Source organism: Schistocerca nitens, chromosome 1 (assembly GCF_023898315.1).
Source record: "Schistocerca nitens isolate TAMUIC-IGC-003100 chromosome 1, iqSchNite1.1, whole genome shotgun sequence".
NCBI lineage: Eukaryota > Metazoa > Arthropoda > Insecta > Orthoptera > Acrididae > Schistocerca > Schistocerca nitens.
Window position 1 is genome coordinate 32865070 of NC_064614.1, and position 19586 is coordinate 32884655.

At 38.6% G+C, this 19586-nt stretch overlaps 1 protein-coding gene across 1 annotated transcript in view; it reads right to left on the minus strand.

The window, feature by feature from the left end:
• Positions 1 to 19586, minus strand: part of LOC126263057 (Down syndrome cell adhesion molecule-like protein Dscam2) — a 551657-nt gene that overhangs the window by 227180 nt on the left and 304891 nt on the right. Inside the window, exon 15 of the mRNA XM_049960035.1 lies at positions 14330 to 14471. Within this exon, the coding sequence (XP_049815992.1) occupies positions 14330 to 14471 (142 nt within the window). The remainder of the gene's footprint in view (positions 1 to 14329; positions 14472 to 19586) is intronic.

Consider the following 19586-nt stretch of genomic DNA (forward strand, 5'->3'; position numbering starts at 1 on the left):
TAACCAGTTTCTATGGTAGTGTCAGGCATGACCACTACACCCCTCTCCCCCCCCCTCCCCTCCCCTTCCAACATCAATCCGTGAATTCTGGGGAAGAAGAGGAAGTTAATGCATGGTCCAGAGGAGCTGCCACCTGGGAAGGCAGCAGGTTGACATCCATTGGCATTGCTGTGGAATGCTGAGGTAAGATGAGGCTTAATGTGAGATGTTCAGGTCACCACGGGTCAAGACAGTCCATCAGAAGCAGAGAAGCAGTTGGGTATTGATCATGATAGTGGATGCGAAGTTGGTTTCAATGGCACCACAGAAGTTTGTGGCAGACGCCATGGTATAAAACATAGACCCTTGGGGGCAGAGATTGTTCTGCAGATCCAGGATGGGTGGAACCTGCCCACCAGGAAGCAATAGACCTCAGTGATGACAAGTGCCAATGGTTGCTGCGGCAAATCCAAAGTGTATGGTGAGTGTGACAATAAAGACACTCTGCCAGGCTGCAGCCCTTGATCAGGTTGGCCCTCTAAATTGCTTGGAAGCTACAGTAAGTTTTAGATGCAGTGTTTGACATCATTTCCTTGTGAAGCCGGGCATTAAAAGTGTGGATAAAGCATTCTGTATGACTGTTAGAGGCCAGGTGAAATGCAGAAATCCACTGGAAGTCATAGAAAGCAAAAGCTTTCCAGTTATTAGAAACCAAGGTGCAAGGGGATCTTTCAAGGCTGTGCTAGTAGTGGCAGTAGTGACCTGAGGCACGAGGAACACAAAAGGAATCAATCATGACAAACCACATAGAGCCCAAAACCAGGCCAGTAACATCCAAATAGGTGTGCTCCCATTCTTCCATGGCATCAGGCCAGGGATAGGGCCACTGGGAGGTACAGCTTGATGGGCCTGATAGGTAGAATACTGGCAGATTAGGTCTACAATGTTGGGGTCAATATTTGGCCAGGATTAATGTATAAATGTTGTTGTGCCAAATTTTTCATCCAGCACATACCCCAATGTTAGTGTGCAGGATGCGGGTGCACAGCAGTCAAGGCCAAAGAGAAAGATGAATCAGGAAATCAGGATGCAGCAGTGTTGCTTGTCCAAGATTCACAACAAAACCCCTTGTTTTAGATGCAGTTGACACTGTAGTGGCCAAAAGGGGCAAAATTCAGGCCCAGGAAGTATGTCCAGCACATTGTGTTGTACAAAATGAACATGGAAGTGTAATGTCAGGTTCTTGAGACTGGTAGTCATGAAATTGTGAAATGTTAAAGGAAAGGTGAAAATCGTCAAATTCAGATCTATACTGAGCTGAAAATACACCGGTTCATGTGGCTGAAGGCTGGGTAAGGTCCTGTGGGGAATCGGGACAGTGTATCCACATCTGTTAGTAAACCACAGTGGGTTTCTCCTGTCCTTAATCCACTTACTCAGTACATGCTTCCCCAAAGCAGAACTTACAATCCATTTAAACATTGCCCATAATTCCGCTACATTCATCTTATTGAGCTAAATTCTGTCCATTTACTGCCTAAGTTTGCGCTAACAATGCTTCTCTGCTCTTCCTAGCAAAAATACTCTCCTAACTTTCTTGATAGATTTATTAACCATCATTGCTATGATGACATACCACAAGCAAACCAAAGATGTATGTCATTAAACCAAAGATGTACATCATTAAACTGCTGCCCCTTAAATAAACCCATTAAATACAAGAACTGTGCTTGTAGTTGCAAATATGGGCAACCTCCAAGTGTAGAGTCAAATGACATCATTAAAAATTTGTGCTAGACTGGGACTCGAACCTGGATTTCCTGCTTGTCAAGAGTGGTTGCTTTAACCATTTTGGCTATCTGTACAAATTTCATGGTCAGTCCCAAACTCTTATATGTCATCATCCAAGTGTCATTAATCTGCAGTCGTACACTTACCATAACTTGCTAGCCAGGTACTGGCAGGTAAATACAATATCGGAGTGCCTGTGTTTGTTAGAAGTGTGATGCAATGTTCCTTCAAAGAAACTGATCCCATCAGTGGCCTGAGACAGAGGTCATGTGCACATGTGAGTGTGTTTGCATGAATGTGTGCATGTTTTTTACTTCTGAAGAAGGTCTTTTGGTCAAAAGCTTAAATGAGCAGCAGTCTTGTTGTTGCGCCTGTCTGTGGCTCAACATCTCCTCTGTATAGTGAGTAGCAAAATATTCTTTACATAATATTGGCATTATTACAGCCTGGATTTTCCATTGTTTAAAATGTTTACAGAAATTATCAACAACAACTCAGACAAGAACCGAATGATTTTTGGAAATGGATACTGCACAAGGGACCATTTGCAAGTGCTGTATGAAATTACAGAGTAGAGCACTATGACTAGTTGATTGCTCTTCACAAATGATTGATACCTACCAATGGCATTACCTTGACAACAAATATTAAGTTCTCCTGATAATGATTATATACCTAAAACTAGTTAAAACAATTTTAAAAAATTCCAATTTGTATTGATTTAAGATCAGTTTTCATACTGAATCACTGATGTGCCTCTGATGCTATATATCCAAAATCATCAATGAAAATGAATTACCACTTTGTATGAAATTCAAAACTTTTGAGAAAGCATGTGACTAAGTTTCAACAAAATCTATGTTGCTAAACAGCTCACCCAGTCCATGGTGCATGGTCCCAGTTGCAAGTTGCCTATCTAATGAGTTGCAGGTTGACCATCTAATGACTACCACAGTCAACACAGTTTTCAATATTTTATGTAATTACTGCCAACATTTAAAAATTTAAAATGCTACCATAATCTACACATTAAGATCTATAGTTGAATGTTAAAGGTTTAACACAGCTGGACAAGTATTACAAATATAAACTGTGAATATGTCACGAGGCAGTGAAACTCACAGCACATACCATATACATCCAGTATTTGAGAATGAGACAAACCAGGGACTTCAAAGAAACTTTACACTTAATTTCAAACCTTTAAGAAACTTTTTCTTGCTGACAACCCACAAAAATTATGAAAGTTTGGTGCTTACTGTGTTTCCACTGTACATGCAGTAAAAGCTCAGCACGAGGCATGATGGTTAAATTCCCCTTTATTACTAACTCCATTAAACACATTTTGCACACAGTATCCACATATAACACTGAATGTTCCTGCAAACCACCTTTTGCTTAAAACACCTTGAAAATTACCCAGGCTGTTCTCATCCAGTGTTTGATAATGAGATCTCTTCTCAAATTCCAACAATCGTGGAAGGATTGCATGGTGACCAGGTATTTTCAGAACGGGGCTCCATTACTGCAGGAGTACCTCAAGGCTCAGTATTGGGGCCACTGCTCTTTCTAATATTTATAAATGACTTAGTACTATGTACAGAATGTGGGAAAATACTCATGTTTGCTGATGACACCACTTTATCAGTTAATAATCTCTCAGGGAATGTGTCAAATGAGGCTGCAAATAAAGCTTTTGCAGATTTGACAAACTGGTTTGAAACCAATGGCCTTATAGTCAACCTAAAAAAGACAAATTACATTCATTTCTCTTCTGACACAAATGTTACTAATGAAATGAACCTAAAAATGAGTGAGCACAATATTTTGAAGTGGCACCACCATATTCAAGATCTGTGCAAAAGGCTAAGCTCAGAAATGTTTGCCTTAACAATAATTTCAGACACTAGGGAAATGAGCACAATAAAAACTGCATATTTTGGCTATTTTCACCAACTTATGGCCTATGGTATAATATATTTTGGAAATCAACCAATAGCAAAAAAAAAAAAAAAAAAAAAAAAAAAAAAAAAGTGTTCCATGCACAGAAGTGAGCAATAAGAATTATGTGTGGAGTACATCCTAGGCACTCGTGCAGGGATCTATTTAGAGCTCTACAAATCCTTACAACACCTGCCCAATATATTTTTTCTCTGATGTGCTTTGTTTCAAAAAATAGCAACTTATTCAAAATCAGTAGCTCATACCACAGTTATAACACCCGAAGGAAACTGGATATCCATTATGAGCTAAAAATGAAAAGCATGGTCCAGAAGAGGGTTTTATACAGTGGCACCAAGATTTTTAATGCCCTCCCACCGCACATTAAAGAAATGGTTGGAAACATGCCAAAGTGTAAAGTAAATCTGAAGCAGTTCCTTTTAGATGAATCTTGTTACAGTATTGATTAATTTCTTAGCAAAAATGAATAGAATCTCTTGTTTGTGCTTAAATCTTACTGTGTGACCTCTACAATTGATTAATCATACTCTGTAAGTACAGTGTAACTTAATACAATACCCAAATTTATGTATGTCTGTATATGATGCCTGTATAACTTAAGAACAATACCCAAATTTATGTATGACTGTATATTCTGTCAGATGTCCTGTATCTCAACTAATGTGTAAGGGTATATGCTAAACTTCACAGTTTCTTTAATCTAATGATAAGATCAATGTATCTGCACAAAACAATAATCTGTAAAAAAACCTTAACTTGTTCTATATCCAGGGACCTACAAAACACGAAATAAATAAATAAATAAATACTTTAAAAATAATTTCAAAAATATTCCAAACTTTTCTTACTTACATGCTTAACATAAAATATTTAACACATTAATCCATTTGCCACATAACCAGGTACTGAAGCTGTTATATACATGGAAGATCAATCCTTAAAAGAATTGGGGTTGGAGTTTACTGGTCTACACTAATATGCCTTGGGAAAGAAGGCTATGACTCAGGTTAGTATGATGAAAAATTTATGTGCCAATGCAACTGCATCCATCAGATTTCATCAGGTTAGTTGAAAAATTTAAAATTAAAAGAGGTATCATGCAAGGAGATACATTTCATCAGAACTGCTTGCAGCAGCATTAGAAAAAGTTTCCAGATTTTTAAAATGGGGAACCAGTGATGACATATGGGTTAGCAGAAAAGTAGGTCATAATGTCCATTGTAATAACATTGAGATAATCAATGTAACTCACTGATAGATAGGTTACTTTCCATTCCATAGATCAATAGTGAAGAGATCCTGAAGGATGGAGAATATGTCATGAAAGGTAGAGGAACCAAGAAAATTCTTTGCAGAATTTCAAGACATCAAAAAATACCTAATGAAAAGTGAGTAAGTAATGTCAGAAATTAAGCAGGAACAACAAGAATATTTGTAGCTTAAGGCTATTATGCAAGGCAATGCACGTATTATGTAGCAGTGAATGTGAAATTGTTGAGGATGGTAATGATGTAGACAGTAAAAAGTACTATCTGCCCAGAGTTGGTTGGAGGACATTGGGCATTTTTCCCACAAGTGGCATAACATTTGCACAAATATCCCCCTTCCCCTCCCCTCTCCACTGTTTCCCTCCAACATAAGTTGCCTTTCCTTCAGCTCTTGGGGGGGGGGGGGGGGGGAGTGAAAAATAATTCTTTTCCATTTAAGGTAATTCCTGAGAGTTTTAAAAGCTATTAATTGAAAAATTTTGTTGATACGTATGCAGGGTGGCAAAAAATTGACACTGCAGAAGTGTGAAAAAGGAAAAACATTCCAGTAAACAAGGTGCTTGTGAAATAGCTCTTAATTTATGATTACACACTGCCAATGATTTCAGTATGAGATAGTGTCTGAGTCAGTGCAAAATTATTTAAACTGAAAACTTTTCCATTAAGATCCCATCTAATTAGGTTCAAATTTCACAAAATTAAATACATCTAAGATCAGTTGAATGAAACAGAACATTTATTGGAAACAGGTTATAAGACAAACGTAAACAGAAGTAAAACAAGGGTAATGGAATAAACAGGGTGGAGAGAAATAGGTGATAGAAAATATTTCTTTACTGTGGTTGATAGTATGCCATAAATGATTCAACTTGTAATATTGCTGTAATGGGGCTATAAAAATTCTATAGCTCTCCCGCCGATGTCTCAGTTGCCATTTCAGAATGTGGACAGCTGCATCAAACTAGTCTGTGGACTGAAGACAACAGCAATAACAATAACAACAACCACTACCACCTTGAACATCTTACAGGAATATAGTACATGCATTGTGGGATATGGGCAAATTTTTCTCCTGTTGTAAGACAACATCTAACACACCAATATTGTCCAAGATGGATAGGTCAAACACAGCCTGCAGCTTGTCCTCCAAGGTCAGCTGACCTCAATCCTTTGAATTTTTCAGTTTAACATCACCTCAAAAGTGGAGTATACAGCACTCCCATTGATATGGCCAAAGAACTGGAGCAGCAAATTGTACAATCTTGTCAACATTCATGACACGATTTGGGGAGTGTTTGTAACTTACTGCTCAGACAAGTGCAATGTTGCATCCGAGTGTGAGAATGACAGGTGGAAAACCTTGTTTAACAGGTACAAGTATACGTAAATTTTACTTTTAACACATAAGAAGTTGAAGTAATATTGTATTTCTTGTTAAGGAAGGCCATGGGTGAAATGTGAGATCAAGTAGATGGAACTTAATGAAGAAGTTTAGATTTCACATAAATTTGCACTAACCTGGAAAATATTTCACACTTAAGATTGTAACCACACATTCACAGTTATCTCACAAATGGCTCAGTTACAGCCTGATATTTACTAGAACATTTTTGCTTCTATGAGTATTGTTGTATAGGTTCACCCATGTCACTTATCAGTTTTTGCTATTTATTATTTTTCACTTAGGCATCTCTGACAACCCTCTCAGCTATGTACCCCAGGTGGCTGCTAATGTCACTTGGTCCTTAAACCAACCCTGTATCTTCCACACAGTATATAGAAATCTACAGAGTATAGGTGTGTGTGGATGTCTGCTGGCACAGCTTATATGTGATAATGAGGGAAATATTGTTCATCTCATCACTGTTACATTAAGTAATCAGTCACTCCCCTGTCTTTCATCTGTTAGCAGATACTCATCACTAAACCCAGTCAAGCTATTGCTATCAGACAGTGATACTAACCCATGGTATAAAGATGATATGAGTGATGTCACATGTGCAGAAACAGAACACTGACAATATTTATTTTGCTTCCATATTATTTTTTGAAAGTAGGTATGGGGAAAAATGATTTGTAGCATAGCCTGAGATTAGGCTGAAAGGTGCTGGTTTGGTTGTGAGCTGATGAAGCCAAAGAAAGTGATGTCATGAAAGTAACTATAGTTTTTGTTATGGCATGAATTTTAGATGTACTGAATTATGATGAGTGCTTAATGATCATCATTTTGATAACATCATGGGTCAAATCAGATGAATGGTACTGGGAAGATAAATATTTTTCCTGATATGTTACTCAACTATCAACAGTCTGTCATCTTCCACAGTTTGGTGACAATTTGACATATCCTCAGGCTGATGACAATCATGATATATTTAAATATTGAACCTCTAAACAGACCACAAATGCAGTCAATTGTGAAACATACACAATCCATGAACCATGGATCTTGCCGTTGGTGGGGAGGCTTGCGTGCCTCAGCGATACGGATAGCTGTACAGTAGGTGCAATCACAATGGAGTGGTATCTGTTGAGAGGCCAGACAAACATGTGGTTCCTGAAGAGGGGCAGCAGCCTTTTCACACGTTGTAGGGGCAACAGTCTGGATGGTTGACTGATCTGGCTTTGTAACAATAACCAAAACGGCTTTGCTGTGTTGGTACTGCGAACGGCTGAAAGTAAGGGGAAACTACAGCCATAATTTTTCCCAAGGGCATGCAGCTTTACTGTATGGTTAAATGATGATGGCGTCCTCTTGGGTAAAATATTCCAGAGGTAAAATAGTCCCCCACTCGTATCTCCAGGTGGGGACTACTCAAGAGGACGCCATTATCAGGAGAAAGAAAACTGGCGTTCTATAGATCGGAGTGTGGAATGTCAGATCCCTTAATAGGGCAGGCTGGTTAGAAAAATTAAAAAAAAACGAAATGGATAGGTTAAAGTTAGATATAGTGGGAATTAGTGAAGTTCGGTGGCAGGAGGAACAAGACTTTTGATCAGGTGAATACAGGATTATAAATACAAAATCAAATAGGGCTAAGGCAGGAGTAGGTTTAATAATGAATATAAAAATAGGAGTGCAGGTAAGCTACTACAAACTGCATAGTGAACGCATTATTGTGGCCAAGATAGACATGAAGCCCACGCCTACTACAGTAGTACAAGTTTATATGGCAACTAGCTCTACAGATGACGAAGAAATTGAAGAAATGTATGATGAAGTAAAAGAAATTATTCAGATAGTGAAGGGAGACGAAAATTTAATAGTCATGGATAACTGGAATTCAGTAGTAGGAAAAGGGAGAGAAGGAAACGTAGTAGGTGAATATGGATTGGGGCTAAGAAATGAAAGAGGAAGCCGCCTGGTAGAATTCTGCACAGAGCACAACTTAATCATAGCTAACACTTGGTTTAAGAATCATGATAGAAGGTTGTATACATGGAAGAACCCTGGAGACACTAAAAGGTATCAGATAGATTATATAATGGTAAGACAGAGATTTAGGAACCAGGTTTTAAATTGTAAGACATTTCCAGGGGCAGATGTGGACTCTGACCACAATCTATTGGTTATGACCTGTAGATTAAAACTGAAGAAACTGCAAAAAGGTGGGAATTTAAGGAGATGGGACCTGGATAAACTGAAAGAACCAGAGGTTGTACAGAGTTTCAGGGAGAGCGTAAGGGAACAATTGACAGGAATGGGGGAAAGAAATACAGTAGAAGAAGAATGGGTAGCTTTGAGGGATGAAGTAGTGAAGGCAGCAGAGGATCAAGTAGGTAAAAAGACGAGGGATAGTAGAAATCCTTGGGTAACAGAAGAAATATTGAACTTAATTGATGAAAGGAGAAAATATAAAAATGCAGTAAATGAAGCAGGCAAAAGGGAATACAAACGTCTCAAAAATGAGATCGACAGCAAGTGCAAAATGGCTAAGCAGGGATGGCTAGAGGACAAATATAAGGATGTACAGGCGTATCTCACTAGGGGTAAGATAGATACTGCCTACAGGAAAATTAAAGAGACCTTTGGAGATAAGAGAACCAGTTGTATGAACATCAAGAGCTCAGATGGAAACCCAGTTCTAAGCAAAGAAGGGAAAGCAGAAAGGTGGAATGAGTATATAGAGGGTCTATACAAGGGCGATGCACTTGAGGACAATATTATGGAAATGGAAGAGGATGTAGATGAAGATGAAATGGGAGATATGATACTGCGTGAAGAGTTTGACAGAGCACTGAAAGACCTGAGTCGAAACAAGGCCCCAGGAGTAGACAACATTCTATTGGAACTACTGACGGCCTTGGGAGAGCCAGTCATGACAAAACTCTACCATCTGGTGAGCAAGATGTATGAAACAGGCGAAATACCCTCAGACTTCAAGAAAAATATAATAATTCCAATCCCAAAGAAAGCAGGTGTTGACAGATGTGAAAATTACCGAACAATCAGTTTAATAAGCCACAGCTGCAAAATACTAACACGAATTCTTTACAGACGAATGGAAAATCTAGTAGAAGCCGACCTCGGGGAAGATCAGTTTGGATTCCGTAGAAATACTGGAACACGTGAGGCAATACTGACCTTACGACTTATGTTAGAAGAAAGATTAAGGAAAGGCAAACCTACGTTTATAGCATTTGTAGACTTAGAGAAAGCTTTTGACAATGTTGACTGTAATACTCTCTTTCAAATTCTAAAGGTGGCAGGGGTAAAATACAGGGAGCGAAAGGCTATTTATAATTTGTACAGAAAGCAGATGGCAGTTGTAAGAGTCGAGGGACATGAAAGGGAAACAGTGGTTGGGAAGGGAGTGAGACAGGGTTATAGCCTCTCCCCGATGTTGTTCAATCTGTATATTGAGCAAGCAGTAAAGGAAACAAAAGAAAAATTCGGAGTAGGTATTAAAATCCATGGAGAGGAAATAATAACTCTGAGGTTCGCCGATGACATTGTAATTCTGTCAGAGACAGCAAAGGACTTGGAAGAGCAGTTGAACGGAATGGATGGTGGCTTGAAGGGAGGATATAAGATGAACATTAACAAAAACAAAACGAGGATAATGGAATGTAGTCGAATTAAGTCGGGTGATGTTGAGGGTATTAGATTAGGAAATGAGACACTTAAAGTAGTAAAGGAGTTTTGCTATTTGGGGAGCAAAATAACTGATGATGGTCGAAGTAGTGAGGATATAAAATGTAGACTGGCAATGGCAAGGAAAGCGTTTCTGAAGAAGAGAAATTTGTTAACATCGAGTATAGATTTAAGTGTCAGGAAGTCATTTCTGAAAGTATTTGTATGGAGTGTAGCCATGTATGGAAGTGAAACATGGACGGTAAATAGTTTGGACAAGAGGAGAATAGAAGCTTTCGAAATGTGGTGGTACAGAAGAATGCTGAAGATTAGATGGGTAGATCACATAACTAATGAGGAAGTATTGAATAGGATTGGGGAGAAGAGGAGTTTGTGGCACAACTTGACCAGAAGAAGGGATCGGTTGGTAGGACATGTTCTGAGGCATCAAGGGGTCACCAGTTTAGTATTGGAGGGCAGCATGGAGGGTAAAATTCGTAGGGGGAGACCAAGAGATGAATACACTAAGCAGATTCAGAAGGATGTAGGTTGCAGTAGGTACTGGGAGATGACGAAGCTTGCACAGGATAGAGTAGCATGGAGAGCTGCATTAAACCAGTCTCAGGACTGAAGACCACAACAACAACATACAAGGGCTATGTACTTGAGGTCAATATTATGGAAATGTAAGAAGATGTAGATGAAGATGAAATGGGAGATATGATACTGCGTGAAGAGTTTGACAGAGCACTGAAAGACCTGAGTCGAAACAAGACCCCAGGAATAGACAACATTCCATTAGAACTACTGACGGCCTTGGGAGACCCTGTCCTGACAAAACTCCACCATCTGGTGAGCAAAATGTATGAGACAGGCGAAATACCCACAGACTTCAAGAAGAATATAATAATTCCAATCCCAAAGAAAGCAGGTGTTGACAGATGTGAAAATTACCGAACTATCAGTTTAATAAGTCACAGCTGCAAAATGCTAACGCAAATTCTTTACAGACGAATGGAAATACTGGTAGAAGCCAATCAGTTTCGATTCCATAGAAATATTGGAACACGTGAGGCAATAGTGACCCTACGACTTATCTTAGAAGCTAGATTAAGGAAAGGCAAACCTACGTTTCTAGCATTTGTAGACTTAGAGAAAGCTTTTGACAACGTTGACTGGCATACTCTCTTTCAAATTCTGAAGGTGACAGGGGTAAAATACAGGGAGTGAAAGTCTATTTACAATTTGTACAGAAACCAGATGGCAGTTATAAGAGTTGATGGGCATGAAAGGGAAGCAGCGGTTGGGAAGGGATTGAGGCAGGGTTGTAGCCTCTCCCCAATGTTATTCAATCTGTATATTGAGCAAGCAGTGAAGGGAACAAAAGAAAAATTTGGAGTAGGTATTAAAATCCATGGAGAAGAAATAAAAACTCTGAGCTTCGCCGATGACATTGTAATTCTGTCAGAGACAGCAAATGACTTGGAAGAGCAGTTGAACGGAATGGATAGTGTCTTGAAAGGAGGATATAAGACAAACATCAACAAATGCAAAACGAGGATAATGGAATGTAGTCGAGTTAAATCTGGTGATGCTGAGGGAATTAGATTAGGAAATGAGACACTTAAAGTAGTAAAGGAGTTTTGCTATTTGGGGAGCAAAATAACTGATGATTGTCGAAGTAGAGAGGATATAAAATGTAGACTGGCAATGGCAAGGAAAGCATTTTTGAAGAAGAGAAATTTGTTAACATCAAGTATAGATTTAAGTGTTAGGAAGTTGTGTCTGAAAGTATTTGTATGGAGTGTAGCCATGTGAAGTGAAACATGGACGATAAATAGTTTGGATGAGAAGAGAATAGAAGCTTTTGAAATGTGGTGCTACAGAAGAATGCTGGAGATTAGATGGGTATGTAGGGAAGCAGCCTACTCACGCTGTAGTACATTCGCATGTCTTTCCATTGTGTGCCAGCCAATCCGCTGTAACTAGCTCTGACATCATAAATGTTGCGCAATACTTTAAAAATCAAGTAAATAACGTAAAATGTTTCTAGTATGTCAGGAGTAATACTAAATCAACATGTGCTGAATATCAGTTTGATAACTTTAACCATTTTCGAAATTTGGACGTTTTCTGTAAAAATCATTGGCGCAACAGAAAAGAGCTAGAGAATTCAAAATTTATAATTAGATTCCTTTTTCATAATTATTTAATAAAAACAGTACTTTGGATTTAACAAATTAAAATTTTAGTGGAAATTCATGATTTTCTGTTTTTCGTCTCAAAACTTGAGGAAGCAAGATAGATTAAGTAGGCTAGTAATTAAGGCTAGGATGTTTATATTTAAGTAGAATGGAGATCCGCTATCACCATAAGGATGTGAGAAGTTTCATTTGAATAACTATAAAACAATAGCGATAGCGTATCTCCAAAGGGCCAGTTCAGAGCTCGTCTACTGCGTGCAGTGTAATTAAATTAATTCTCTCGCCCAAAATATTTTACTTAGCCACCTCAGACTTTTATTATGATTACTTACCTGTGTGTTAAATTGAGAGCTTCATTGGGCATCAGCAAAAGAAGCTATGATTTATTCGGTAACCTAATGTGGTGCATTACTAGCCCAGCGGCTAGTCGGGAGAGCCGATTTGATCAGGCGTTCCCTTAACCGTCCGCACCGCGGCTTTATATATAAGAATGCTACATGAGGAAGCAAGGCCCCAGTTCTCTACAGACGCTGAATAGCACGCCATCTGTGTCAGGAATCGCGTCGCGTCAGTATCATTGCTACAAACGGCCTCGGATGCCGTATTAAGTTACTCGGGATACGCGTAACCATGAAATCATTTTCGAGTGAAGTGTTAATTCTGGGATGATTTTAATTATTTATCTTCAGTTTGCATGTGTCGTATTTTCATGTGCCATCGCGGGACAGACATTATACCATTATTTAGCGTGGCGTTTGATGAACATTATCATCAAATTATGGCGAGCATTCATTTAAACAGTTAATTCGGACAATTTTAGTGGCATCAGCGCATTAGACTCTGAACTGCTCTGTTAGTTAGATTGTGTGGATTCTTTTGTTTTCATTTGTGACTTTCAGAATACAGAACGTTTTTTTTTACGACCGTTTTTGATTATGAATCCCGGACAATCTCCTAATTCCTCAGAGCTATAAGCTGTAACTATAAGTGTATTCTCACACGAAGTGGGCACTAGGAATTCTAATTACAGGCTTCACGTTTTGCTAATCACTTTCTGGTTGCCAATATTGTAGTTAGAGAGCCAGTGTTGAGAACGGCGAAAGACAGCATAATTAACATTCTAAATAATAGGAACATTTAACAACAATAATTCCACCCGCCGCCGCACATATGGTTAATCGGCCATGAAAAGCAGTGTTTCAACAACCAAACATATTTATATAAACCACCAAAACAATTACCACCAGCCGCCCACAGGTAGATCACATAACTAATGAGGAGGTATTGAATAGGATTGGTGAGAAGAGAAGTTTGTGGCACAACTTGACTAGAAGAAGGGATCGGTTGGAAGGACATGTTCCGAGGCATCAAGGGATCACCAATTTAGTATTGGAGGGCAGCGTGGAAGGTAAAAATCATAGAGGGAGACCAAGAGATGAATACACTAAGCAGATTCAGAAGGATGTAGGTTGCAGTAGTTACTGGGAGATGAAGAAGCTTGCACAGGATAGAGTAGCAAGGAGAAGTGCATCAAACCGGTTTCAGGACTAAAGACAACAACAAGTACACAATCCATTTGGGCAACCACTGTGCACAATTAAAAAATATGCTCTACAAACCAGTTTAGTGTTCACAATAGAAGGTACTACATGGCACCAGCTCTCTTCCTCATTAGACTTAAGACTGGAACATGGAGAAAGTGACTGAATCTATACCTCCATGTTATTTTTATGATCCCTTACAATCAGCTGGTCTCCAAATTCTTTTAACTTCAAGAGAACTCAACAACATTCTTGAATGACTCAAGACTGGACTACACAACAACTTTAAATGTGGTCTTCAAGATTTGTGGCAGTAACAGTGACAAGATAGTGAAAGTAATATTCTATATGAATTACACCATAAATAGCACAAATTACGAAATTTAGCTTCACTGAACTTTTTGTGCCCTTCTATTACTTTTATGGCAGTTCATGCCAAGCATTCATTTGTGTCTGCACTTTGATCTATCTGTAAGACTCACGATATTTGGTTCAAAAAGAATTACTTACCTGTAACTGTGATGCAACCGTTGTCCATTGAAGAGCCAGTCAACCTGAATAGGATGGTCTCCTCTGATATCACACTGTAACATTACCTGATCACCACGTCGAGCAGTGGCAGTCTTCTCCACCACATCAAAACTAACTGGTTCTGCAACATTAAAATTCATTACCTCAAACAAATCAGTTAATAATTTAGCCAATTATTATAACTAATAACAGTATTCCATTAAGTTCACAAATATTCTGCCACGGTTTTTAGTAATAAAAATAAAGCAAACAAACAAGAATAATAAACAGCTTATAGGGAATGCCAATGCGAATAAGAAACTAAATTAAAAATTCTTCTCTATAGACTGATTTCATCAATAGACAAGTCCCCAACAATCAGTCTCTCCTACTCGTCTCATCTGGTAAGTCCCCCTGACTTGGGTTCTGGGTGACTTTTCTGAACTCCACCCCTTTTCCTAAGCTTCTCCAATCCTATTCCTACACCTCTATTCCTTCCCCTTCAACCTTTCTGCCTGAAGAAGGAGTCACTGGATCCAAAAGCTTGTATAAGTAAAAACTTTTTTTATACATGTGTCCCCAAGCCACCACTTGGTGAGTAGATTTTTTATCTATCCAATTACAAAAGCATACAAAGGGGTTTTCTAGGAAGATTATGTCTTGTGTGATGAGTATTTTACATTTATACTGATGTATTCTTGGGCAAGGATCTGGTACCAGACTAAATTGACTCTTCATTCCATGGATCTGTACTGAGGAAACATGCGTGGATGTGGAACATTATTATGTGATACTGATAAAAATATAGTAATAATAATAATACATACATGCAGTACATCAGCTGGTTCCACTTCAAATTTAGTCAATGGAATAGAAGGAGTTGGTCACAAGTAAGTTTTTGGGGCACTCTTAAACTGAAACTTATTTGTAACAAAACTTTGTATGGTTCTTAGCAAGTTATTGAAGGTGTGTGTTTCTGAATAGTGGATCCCTTTTTGGGCAAAAAAAAAGTATCTTTAAGTCTTTATGAAGATTGTTCTCATTCCTAGTATACATTTTGTGAAATGAGCTGTTTACTGAAATATATTACTTGAAGAGTGAGCCCAAAATTATGGAATGAAAGTAAGCTCCATATGTGAGCTTTTCTATTTTTATGTCACCTATGTCTGATAATTTTGACATTGCAAATAAGGATTTGTTTAGGCATTTCAGCAGTTCTGTGATATACTTTTTCCAACTTAATTAGGTACATGTTCCAAAGAACATTTGAACAGTTCTTTTATTCAACTGATGTGGAATGAGTCAGATTATGAGAAACGTTTAGTGTTAACGTTAAGGAACACTTTTTGTTTCCTTTTACCCCTCTCAAGTTATATCCCCAGGCACTTTAACACTGCGAGACCTCTCCTATCTGTGCTTCTTCACACTTTATGCATATGTTGGGTGGAAACCTCTTACATTTAGTGGACTGCATGTAGTGGGTCTTTTGAAAGTTTAATTACAAGTGATTTGGCTATAAGCCATTTATTGATGTCCAGGAAAATGTCATTAGCAGTAGTTTTTAAAACTTTGGTTGACTTGTTATTTACTGCAATACTTACATGATGTGCAAGCAAAGCAAACTCTTCGGCTGTCAGTGTATCTGATGAGAGGTCATTCATGTACACAAGAAAAAGTTATGGCCCTAGACAGCCACTTGTGGGACACTACACATAATTATGTACTTCCCAATCAGATGACGACTGACAGCTTAATTCACTGGTCTCTAGTACTGCTACCCTCTGTTTCCTGTTTGTGAGATATGAGTTCAAACATTTTGTGGTACTGCCAGTGGCACAGTTATATTACAACTTACTTAAAATATTGTGGTTTGTATAGTCAAATACCTTTGACAAATCATAGAAAATACCTGCAGCATGGAAGTCATTACTTAATAAATAAAGTACATTTTCAGTATCAGAACTCTTCATAAATCCAAACTGTATCATTGATAGTATATTATTTGAAGTCAGATAGTTAGATGGTTAAAAAGTGGCCTATATATTACCTTTTCTCCCCATGAACCACTGACCTTGCCATTGGTTGGGTGGTTTGTGTGCCTCTGTGATACAGATAGCCACAGTGTAGGTGTAGCCATATCAGATAGCTATCTGCTGAGAGGCCAGACAAATGTGTAATGTGTGGTTCCTCAAGAGGGGCAGTAGCCTTTTCAGTAGTTGATGGAGCAACAGTGTGGATGATTGACTGATCTGACCTTGTAATGTCAACAAAAATAGCCTTGCTGTGCTGGTACTGTGGACGACTGAAAGCAAGGGGAATCTACAGCCTTAGCTTTTCTTGGTGGCATGCAGCTCGACTGTATGGTTAAATGATTATGGCATCCTCTTGGGTAAAATACTCCACGGTAAAATAATCCCCCATTCAGATCTCTGGGTGGGGACTACTCAGGAGGATGTTGTCATCAGGAAAAACAAAACTACTGATCTGTGTATTAGAGCATGGAATCTTAGATTCCATAACCGGGCAGGTAGATAGGGAAATTTAAAAAGGGAGATGGATAGGTTAAAGTTAGATGTAGTGGGAATTAGTGAAGTTTGGTGGTAGCAGGAATACGGCTTCCGGTCTGGTGAATTCAGTGCAAAGTCATCTAGGGACAATGTAGGAGTAGGTTTAATAATGAATAAGAAAACAGAAATGAAGGTAAGCTATTATGAACAGCATAGCAAATGCATTACTGTAACAAAGATAGACATGAAGCACTCACCCTGCACAATAATACAAGTTTATAATCATCGCTAACACTTCATTTGAGAATAATGAAAGAGAGCTGTGTACATGGAAGACACGTGGAGACACTAGAAAGTTTCATACTGATTATATAATGATAAGACAGATATTTCATAACCAGATTTTAAACTGTAAGACATTTCCAGGGGCAGATGTGGACTCTGACCACAATTTATTGGTTATGAACTGTAGATTAAAACTGAAAAAACTGGAAAAAGGTAGAAAATAAGGATATGGGACCTGGATAAGTTGAAAGAACTAGAGCTTATTGAAAGTTTCAGTGGGAGCATTAGGCAATGACTGACTAGACTGAGGGAAAGGCATGTGACAGAAGTCAAATGGGTAGGTTAAGAGATGAAACAGTGAAGGCAGCAGAAGATCAAACAGGTAAAAAAATCAAGACCTAGTAGAGATCCTCAGATAACACAGGAGATATTGGATTTAACTGATGAAAGGAGAAAATATAAAAATGCAGAAAATGAAGCAGGCAAAAGGGAGTACAAAAGTCTAAAAAATGAAACTGACAGAAAATGCAATGGCTAAGCAGGAATGGCTAGAAGACAGAGGTAAGGATATAGAAGCATATATCATGAGGTGAAAGATAAATACTGCCTACATGAAAATGAAAGAGGCGTTTGGAGACAAGAAAAGCCACAATATGAATAACAAGAGCTCAGATGGAAATCTAGTCCAAAGCAAAGAAGAGAAAACTGAAAGGTGGAAGGAGTATATGGAGGGTCTGTACAAGGGAGATGAACTTGCAGGCAATATTATAGAATGGAAGAGGATGTAGACGAAGAGGGGCTGGGAGACGTGATACTGCAAGAAGAATTTGACAGAGCACAGAAAGATCTAAGTTGAAACAAGGTGCCAGGAGTAGACAGGAGTCCTCAGACCTACTGACAGCCTTTGTAAGAACAGCCATGGCAAAAATCTTCCATCTGGCATGTGAGATATATGAGACAGGTGAAGTACCCTGACTTCAAGAAGAATGTAGTAATTTCAATTCCAAAGAAAGTAAGTGCTGACAGATGAGAATATTATCAAACTATCAGTTTAATAAGTCATGGGTGAAATATAGTAGCATGAATTTTTTACACAAGAATGGAAAAACTGGTAGAGGCTGACCTCGGGGAAGATCAGTTAGGATTCCAGAGAAATGTGGCCACATGTGAGGCAAGACTAACTCTATAGCTTCTCGTAGAAGATAGGTTAAGGATAAGTAAACTTACTTTTATAGCATTTGTAGAGTTAAAGAAAGCTTTTGACAATGTTGACCTGAATAATCTCTTTGAAATTCTGAAGATATCAAGGGTAAAATACAGAGAGTGAAAGACTATTCACAACTTGTAAAGAAACCAGATTGTGGTTATAAGAGTTGAGGGGCATGAAATGGAAGTTGTGATTGAGAAATGAGTGAGACAGGGTTGTAGCTTCTCCCCAAATGTTATTCAGTCTGTACATTGAGCAAATAGTAAAGGAAACCAAAGAAAAAATTGGAGGAGGAATTAATGTTCAGGGAGAAGAGATAAAAACATTGATCCAAAAATGAGACTTTCACTCTGCAGCGGAGTGTGTGCTGATATGAAACTTCCTGGCAGATTAAAACTGTGTGCCCGACTGAGACTAGAACTCAGGACCTTTGCCTTTCGTGGGCAAGTGCTCTACCATCTGAGCTAGTTCGAGTCTCAGTCGGGCACACAGTTTTAATCTGCCAGGAAGTTTCATATAAGCACACACTCTGCTGCAGAGTGAAAATCTCATTCTGGAAACATCGCCCAGGCTGTGGCTAAGCCATGTCTCCGCAGTATCCTTTCTTTCAGGAGTGCTAGTTCTGCAAGGTTCGCAGGAGAGCTTGTGGAAAGTTTGGAAGGTAGGAGACGAGATACTGGCAGAAGTAAAGCTGTGAGGACCGGGCATGAGTCGTGCTTTGGTAGGTCAGATGGTAGAGCACTTGCCCACGAAAGGCAAAGGTCCCGAGTTCGAGTCTCGGTCAGGCACACAGTTTTAATCTGTCAGGAAGTTTCAAAAACATTGATGTTTGCCAAGGACATTGTAATTCTGTCAGAGGCATTAAATGACTTGAAAGAGCATTTGAAGAGAATGGACAGTGCCTTGAAATGTGGGTATAAGATGAACAACAAAAGCAAAATAAGGGTAATGGAATGTAGTCAAATCAAATATTCTGACCAAATTAGATTAGGACTTGAGACACTTTAAGTAGTAGATGAGTTTTGCTATTTGGCCAGCCAAATAACTGATAATGGTGAAGGTAGAAAGGATATAAAGTTTAGGCTGACAATTGCAAGAAAAGTGTTTCAGAAGAAAAGAAATTTGCTAACATCAAATATAGAACTAAGTGTTACAAAGTCTTTTATGGAAGTATCTGTATGGAGTGTTGACAAGTGTGGACTTGAAACAAGGACAACAAACAGTTTAAAGTGGAAGTGAAACATGGACAACAAACAGT